The sequence below is a fragment of the Adiantum capillus-veneris genome, chromosome 2, assembly GCF_014529385.1.
Source record: "Adiantum capillus-veneris isolate H3 chromosome 2, ASM1452938v2, whole genome shotgun sequence".
In the NCBI taxonomy this organism is placed as follows: Eukaryota; Viridiplantae; Streptophyta; class Polypodiopsida; order Polypodiales; family Pteridaceae; genus Adiantum; species Adiantum capillus-veneris.
This window is the reverse complement of record NC_140932.1, coordinates 174,368,333-174,376,732: the sequence shown is the minus strand read 5'-3', so window position 1 is coordinate 174,376,732 and position 8,400 is coordinate 174,368,333. Positions and strand designations below refer to the sequence as shown.

Here is an 8,400-nt window from a genome sequence, read left to right as displayed (position 1 = left end):
CCCTTTCTCTGGAAGGGCAGTGCCAACAAATGAGAAGAAAGAGAGCTCTTCAACATTAGCCATGAGGCAAAAAAATCAAGGGGCATGGATGACAGCAAGGCATGAAAAACGACTTCAAGCTTTTGAGAGGGGTTTGATTGTGCGAAAATCAACATCCAAAAATTACATGAGCTCAAGCTAAGAAACATTCACAATTAGTTACGAAGGAGGGCGTATTAAGAATTTGCATGTTCTGACACAACAGACATGGTATAAAATATGTTGTGTTCTTTATGGACAAACTATCTGTCTTTATACAGGTTAAATTTGCTGCAAAAATGTTTTTGTAAGTCTCCACACACAGAAACGGCTTCTGTAGCTTATATTTCCCAAAGGCTCTATAAAAAAATCCAACAGATCAAAGGACACCAAAATAGGGGTTTACAATAGCTGAGTTAAGCTCCGATCCTGCAGAACTAAGGACAGAAACGTCCACTTTGTCACGAGGAAGAATGAGAAAATCGTCACTATCCTTTTGAAACCCACAGATTTCAAGAAACTGTATTCCTCCTTTAAGGCTGCCTACTCTTTCCTGTCTCCAAAAACCAATAGCGTTTAGCTTTTGGTAAGACATCTAACTACAAATCCAATAGCCTGCAAAAGTACCTGAAAAGTCGGATTGCTTATCCGTATTTTCCTAAATTTCTCCTCATCAGGAGACCGTGCAATGTTGCCAACATAAGTAAGCAAGGTTTGGAAGGCTTTCTTAACTCTCGCATCCTCATCCTGTAGGTAGCACTTCAATCTTACAAGCTCTTCAGGCGAGCCCATACGCAAAAGACACTAAATTCCCATATATCAAGTTACCTTGTGGTTCTGCTTAAGACCACGTAGACATTCACGCATTTGTTCCGCTTTTGAGGCAGGTCTTACTGGAAGAAAACTCTTCACAAAAGAACACGAAAAGCTGAGAATTATATACAACAATTTGAAAATCCACACTGCAACATCAACAAAAAGACTACCCACCTTTTTCACTTCTACAGTAGGAGGAGAAGATTGAACCTTGGGTGTCTCTTCTGGAGGCAGCCCCAATTTTCTCCTCCTTTCTGCCTGCGTTCAATGATACATAAGAGAAACAAGTCAAAACATCCAGCCGCTTTAAGACCTTGATAATCTGTACCAAGCCTGGTTAATGCCCAAACCACAGTAGGGTTCGCAACAAGATGGATGCCTAATGACCACACGATAAACATAAGCCTTGTGAAGTAGAGAAGACTATAGGGCTGCACAAGAAGATGTGTAGAGACCACTCAAAAAGGAATGTGAAGCGATGGTTTAAAATGATACAAGAAGCAACTTATAACAGGGAAAGCAGAATAATGACATTCTGCGACTAGGTACATTCCTGTAAAAGACCCAAACTTAAATTCTCCAAGCTTGCAAACAAAAAGGGACCTTGTCTTCCTCGAGCTTTTGCCTGATTTTGTCTCTTGCTCGCTGCTCCTCTTCCTTCTCTGCCTTTCTAAGAAGTATCAAGCTGGTGTAGCAAGATAAAGAACAGTCATAAACAAGCCATTAATGAAAGGTTTAGGTGAGCTGATACAGTCTCCCCCCAAAATCAAAAATCCGCACCGTTTGCGCTCATTCTCCTCTTCAATTCGTTTGGCCTCCAGTAACTCCTTTCCAATACGAATGCGCTCCTGCACTTGTCGTAATAACGAGTTGATGTTGAGGAGAAGACAAAGTCCAATTCATCAACATATTTCAGATGGAAAGTGACAGCACGATAGCAGCGGTTACCTTCTCCCGCTCCTTCTCCATCCGTTTCTCTTCTTCCTCTTTTTTCTTGCGAGCACGTTCACTACAAATGAACAAACAAAACAGCTCCCATCTATGAGCAGGAACCATGAAGATGATCTAGCCTCGATGCAAGGCACTGACCGTAGCTCCAGCATTTTGGCCTTGGCTTCTTCAGGAGTATAGTTATGTTGCAAAATATCCTGTGTTGCTGGAACCTGCAAACTTCATTAGTCAAAAAGTTTCCAGGAGTACCAACTGCTTTCAGGACAATAAGTTGCCTAAACTAAAAACCTGTCTTACAGGGCACCGCAACGCTGCCAGTTGATCGATTACTTTCAAGACAAAGCTGTCTAGTTTTTGAGCAACTAATAACCTGTCTTTTGGGTTACGACAATATGCAACTTAAGCATCCACAAAACGTTCCGGACACTTATTGCAAGTCCTTGTCATATAATTTCTTTTCAAAACAGAGGTAATGTATACATGAGTTGTAAAAAGTGTGGACACAGAATACTATGCTGCTGCAAGCAGAACACCACGAAGAAAAGTTGACCAAAATTGTTGAGCAACTAACGACCCATCTTGTAATTCAAAAATACAAGATGGGCAGAGAGTTCCCAAAATTGCTTTATGCCCAGAAACCCTGCAAGCACGAGTGTCTTTTATAAGCATGCACCAATATGTTGCTGGGCACGATCATTTTGAAACCAGAACGTTACCTGAGGAACTCTCTAGATCATCAATGATTCCCCTACTACACACAGAAACACACACCCCTAAATGAAGGCAAGTTCTTCAATCAGTAGACAAAACCAAATGGTTGAAACAGAAGCAAACTCTACAAAGAATACAGATTGCAACTAGCAAAATATCAATCCATACATGCACACATGCAACAAGAGCAGCACAGATAGCATAAGTGCATATTCTGAACTTTAAACCTCTTATCCATTAAAAAACGCATGGCTGACGTTTGGCCAATCACTACACCAGTAGTATTTTGGCAACCAGCATAAAATTTTTAAGGCCAGGCAACACGGGCGTTAAATTTTTTTGTGAAAAGCAGGGAAACGAGATCAAAGATCAAGAATGGCCTCATATCTTGATTCCGAAGTTGAATTCTTAGAACAAAAACGACAAAATTTTGATAAGAATTATGTTTAAAGAAGCATTGTTTTGCCGGCATCAATGATCAGCTTTAAGAAATACCTGTGGAATCTCGTCTATGTCTGGGTCATTTTCGTGCTCAACGACCCAATTAATAGCAGCTTCCACTGACGATGAGCCTGCTCAATATCAAAGTAAATGTACTAAGATTCTCTACAAGCTGCTCTGCTAGAGAAGAGATGAGAAGAAGAGAAAGATGCGTGCTCCTTAGAGCAATCTGAGTGTGGGGTCTTTTTATGCAGAATACAGATGCTAAATTGGGCCTTAAGCATTTCTCTGAATCCTAAGGTGCCTTTCTCCTTGACGATGACCCCAATTTAACGCACACACTATCAAGCAGACAAGTTACTATCTTTGTGAGAAGTTTTTTTTTTCTTGTAGTTTGCATTAAACGATGACTAATCTTAAAGTCTTACATATAGTTGCCAATCTTATTTTTGTAGCGAGCTAGCATCTCTCTGAAACAACATCAAGTCTCATCGTCTGTGAAGCTTCAAGCATGTAATGATGCAAACAATAGAGCCAATACAACTATTAATAATTATACAACAGCTTACACACCTCGTTGCTTTTCTTACTCAATAGTTAAATCTTATTGAGCACTGCTTTTAGCTCAAGGTGGATAGGTAAGATAAGTACGGTACAGTTAAAAAAGGTAGTGCAGTATGGGTAATCACTACCAGTACACTATACACATAAAAGTATATACAATATGTACAAAACCCAAGATACATGCATGCATACACGCATGTATGTGTATTTGTCTGTGTGTATAAATAACAGCCAGTAAAGTACTGAATACCGGTACAATATTTATCGTATAGTATGGGAAGACTGATTAATACGCGTTTGGAATGCAACCTTGTTTTAGCTATCATTAATGTATTGAAGGACTGAAAGCATGTCATGTATGGCAAGAAATCACATTTCATACTCCTCACCCAAGCTTTTTGATCGCTCTAGTTGATGCTAATGCTGCTTGGGGTGACAGACAAGCCGACTTGGAGGCACCTAATGATGCAATTTGTTCGTGTCATAAGAGTGTGTCTTGACAGTTTTGTGCATTCTTTAAGAAGGAAAAGTCACACACAAATTCATACTGGTAGTAAGCATTGAGTTTAAAGGGCCTTGCTAGTGATTTGTTAGCTTCTTTACATGACTATATGTTCTCAAAAGGCAAGCAATGTTGCATGATATTCATGATGCACTCACAAAATCAAAAAGGAGTAAATGCCACTCTAGAAAATAATGAAAGACCTTTAATAAGGCCTTAGATGTGTGTGTCTTGTTGTGCTAATTGTCAAAAGATTGAAGCCCTAGGTGGGTCCTTTGATGTGTCACATAATCATGGCCAAAAGAATGGAGCCAACTTGTAGATCCTGGCCGAGGGGCCTAAACCCTAAGAAGAACAAGTAATAGAAGAAGAAGTCCTACCAACTAATGGGGACCCCGTCCGATGGGGCCCCACTGACATAAAGGAATTAAAATAAAGCAGAACCCACCCACACACACGCGCAGCTGATGACGTGGCAGAACTGTACGGATCTCTGCAATTTGCGCTGACAATGCTCAAGTGGCAATTTTCGCAAAACGGCTGACAATGCTCACATGGTAGTTGTACGGAATTCCATGATTTACGATGGCAGCTTTTTGGCATTGCTTTTGGACCAGAAGCTTTTGAGTTTGAAGGCTTTTCATAAAAACTGTTTTTGGGGCCTAGGGCCTTTAAATATGAGGCCATGGGCTCATTCTCTGGCAGGTGCAGCGTCTGGAGTACCGGCTTGTACTGTGTTGATGCAATATAAGAAATACCGAAAGGGGCCCCAAGATTTGGGGCCAATACTCTTTGGGATGGAATTCCGCCACTCCGTGTCGCGTGTCGTCTCTCTCTCTCTCTCTCTCTCTCTCTCTCTCTCTCTCTCTCTCTCTCTCTCTCTCTCTCTCAATTCAGTTGTTATTAGAGTGCTAAAAGTCTGTTCAGTCTGTTCTTTTCAATTGGCACGTGGTGCCCGTCTTGTGACAGTGGTATCACAGCATCAAACGTGTGCTTTTCTGAAAGCATACCAGTCCTACAAAAGAGCAGACCAAGCAAACTAGAGGCTACTGGAATTTTATTTGAAGTATCTTTGGGTCGTGACCCCGGACTTATTAGGCACTTCCACCCTTACTTCATCGCGCATCGGGCGCGCTACCGTCTTCACCGCTCTGTCTTACAAGGCATAAGCCATAAAGAACCCAAGACATGGAATTCATGGATTCGGCAAAATATTTGCAGTTTCTGCTCAACGAGCTTCACGAGATTCTGTCGCGGCATCCTCAACAGAATCTTCCGATGCTGCAAAGTTTTCGACAATTTCTGAACTACCATGTTACCCCCTCTAATGCCCCAGGTGGTACCTCCTCCTCCGGCATCAAAAAGTACAAGAGCTTCCAACCGGTAACCTTCTCAACCGTCTGTTCCAATCGAGGGAGTTTTCAGGAATATGGTGCAGCCATCTGACCCTCATCGAGTGCAACCGCCATTGCCCCCACCTCCACCACCACCGCCGCCACCATGCTACAATGGTTGGAGCCCATATGGATACCCCTATTATCCATACCCGGGATATGCACCTAACCAACCCAAAGATTTCAAAGATGGCGGCACGTAAGTCAAATTTTTCACTTTTTCGGGGTGAAAGATCGCAAGAAAGCATTGCTGTTCCTACAGCAATTCGACAACATCTATGCTTTGGGGAACTATACAGAAGAATCCAAGATTTCTCGAGCAACGGGATTTCTTAAAGATAATGCTATGCAATGGTGGAGTTCAATCGCTACACAACCGCATGCTCCAAGGACCTGGCAAGCTTTCAAGACAGTTTTTGCACGCAATTACATGACTTTTATGTTTGAAGTCCAGATTGTAGCAGAGTGGGGCAACTTGAAAATGCTTGCCACCGAAACCATGGACGACTATAACCAAAGGTTTCTCGACATGCACCTTCCGGTGTCCTTCTTTAGGATCGTTCCCTTGGAGGCCCAATGCAAGCGATACACCATTGGACTACCATCACCATTGAAGGAATATTGTCTCTCCAAGCAAGTTTCCACCATGCAAGAGCTTATGGTCCACGCCGCGGTCGGCTACCATAGAAGAACCTCCGGCCACTAACCACAACTCTCGGCAACAACGAACAAATTCTTGAGTCTCGTGAAAACCAACCGCAAAGGCCTCGTTTAACGCCTCAACAACGAGACACCTTACTACAAGAAGGCCAATGCTTTGGATGCTTTCAAACAGGACATAGCCATTCTAGTTGTCCCCATCGCACTGATAGACCAGCGGAGCCGACGCCCGCACCAACGATCGACAGAACCCCAGCTCCACCTCCTGCTAAGAGAGCTAGACCCGCTATTGGACTAGTTCCTGATATTTATGGCATACGCCTTGAGAGTACAAATGAATTGTGTCGAGCATATGGCAAAGTCAATGGCTTCAAAGCCCTTATTTTCTTTGACCCCGGAGAACTTCATCCAGCCAGAATTCTTAAAGCAGATGCACTTTGATTATGATGGAGAGGGTGGAGAAATTGAAGCTGAGCTAGCCACGGGGCAAACTCAGAAAGTGGCAGCACTCATTGATGCTCTTCCAGTGACTATCCAAGATTATCATGGAAAAGCTGATTTCCACATCATGAAGTTGGGCAATTACGCCGTTCTCTTGGGCATGACTTGGCACGACAAGAATGATGCGACTCTCCGGGTTCGAAACCGAACCATCATGGTGATGCAGAAGGACAAGCCAGTCGTCCTCAAAGTTCGGTTGTCCGAACAAAACCTCAAATGAACTCTCTACTTGTTTTTCTTCATAGCTAGAAAGTATTGTTTAAAAATTTGTTTCAAATTTGTTTTAAATGGATGGTATTTGTTTTGAACTTGTCTTGGTGCCGATTTGAAATGTTTGACTTTGGTTTTAATACTGGTTTCAATGATTGGTGATTTTACTTACGGGTGGAGCAGTGAGAAATGTTGTTTTGGTATTGTTTGAACCTCCAAACGACACAGACAGGATGTCTGAGGAGCGTTTGGTTTTATGCTTGAAAAATATTATTGTTGTTACTCCCGGCTCGGACCTGGATGGTTATGCGGGAGGAGTATTAAGAAGTCTGAGCAGTGGTTACTCTCAGCACCTCCAAACGACGCAGGCTGCGGTTTGGGGGGTGTTTGGTTGTAAAAGGCCTCTATATCTCCCGGCCCGGACCTTTTTGGGTTATGCGGGAGGAGTGATGAAGGAGTCGTTGAATATCTCCAATCCCGGACCTTGTTAGGTTATGCGGGAGGCGTGTTCATCGGCGACTTTATGTTTCTATGTCTTGTAACATGCATGTGTGAGCATTTGTGTTGCATTGTGATGTGCCAACCACTGAATATTCCTAATTGGATGAGATTGCATGGGTATGTAATTTTAGTGCATCAAGACACCCGTGGAAGATGAGTGCGGTCTGGGTGTGATGGCTAATTTTACTACGCCGGGATATCAAGAGCTCCGATCTGGACAAAAGGATAAGCCAACACCTCGATCAAAAGAGTTGAAAAGAGAAGCCAACTTCTTAACAAAAAAAAGAGCAAATTGATTGTTCCTCGGAAAATTTTGAGCTAACTTGAGTTGTTTTGCAGATATGTTGTAATTGAGAACGATTACTTTCTTTCAAGAAGGGGAGATGTCACAAACTGTTGACGTGTCAAAGCCCTGAAAAATGGAGCCAACTTGCAGATCCTGGCCGAGGGGCCTAAACCCTCAAAAGAACAAGTAACAGAAGAAGAAGTCCTACCAACTCATGGGGACCCCGTCCAATGGGGCCCCAGTAACATAAAGGAATTAAAATAAAGCAAAATCCACCCACACCCGCAGCTGATGGCATGGCAGAACTGTACGGTTCTCTGTAATTTGCGTTGACAGTGTTGACGTGGAAGATTTCTGCAAAACGTGCTGACAATGTTGCTGTGGCACTTGTACGAAATTCCATGATTTACGCTGACAGCTTTTTGGCATTGCTTTTGGACCACACATTTTTTGTTTGAAGGCTTTTCACATAAACTGCTTTTGGGGCCTAGGGCCTTTAAATATGAGGCCATGGGCTCATTCTCTGGCATGCTTCCTGGAGAAGGTGCAAAGTCTGGAGTACCGGCTTGTACTGTCTTGATGCAATATAAAGAAATACCAAAAGGGGCACCAAGGTTTGGGGCCAATACTCTTTGGGGTGGAATTCCGCCACTCCGTGTCGTGTCTCTCTCTCTCTCTCTCTCTCTCTCTCTCTCTCTCTCTCTCTCTCTCTCTCTCTCTCTCTCTCTCTCTCTCTCTCTCTCTCTCTCTCTCTCTCTCTCTCTCTCTCTCTCTCTCTCTCTCAGTTCAGTTGTTATTGAAGTGCTAAAAGTCTGTTCAGTCTGTTCTTTTCTATTGGCACGTGG

At 43.0% G+C, this 8,400-nt stretch overlaps 1 protein-coding gene across 1 annotated transcript in view; it reads right to left on the bottom strand.

The window, feature by feature from the left end:
- Positions 1-247: 247 nt before the first annotated feature.
- LOC147464092 (ubiquitin-associated (UBA)/TS-N domain-containing protein) overlaps positions 248-8,400 on the bottom strand; it is a 70,477-nt gene continuing 62,324 nt past the window's right edge. Inside the window, exons 5-13 of the mRNA XM_086492780.1 lie at positions 2,992-3,068; positions 1,924-1,997; positions 1,783-1,843; positions 1,615-1,682; positions 1,438-1,519; positions 1,009-1,092; positions 847-924; positions 646-765; positions 248-571 (exon numbers count right to left, since the gene is read on the bottom strand). Of these exons, the coding sequence (XP_086348906.1) occupies positions 398-571; positions 646-765; positions 847-924; positions 1,009-1,092; positions 1,438-1,519; positions 1,615-1,682; positions 1,783-1,843; positions 1,924-1,997; positions 2,992-3,068 (818 nt within the window). The 3' untranslated portion in view covers positions 248-397. The remainder of the gene's footprint in view (positions 572-645; positions 766-846; positions 925-1,008; positions 1,093-1,437; positions 1,520-1,614; positions 1,683-1,782; positions 1,844-1,923; positions 1,998-2,991; positions 3,069-8,400) is intronic.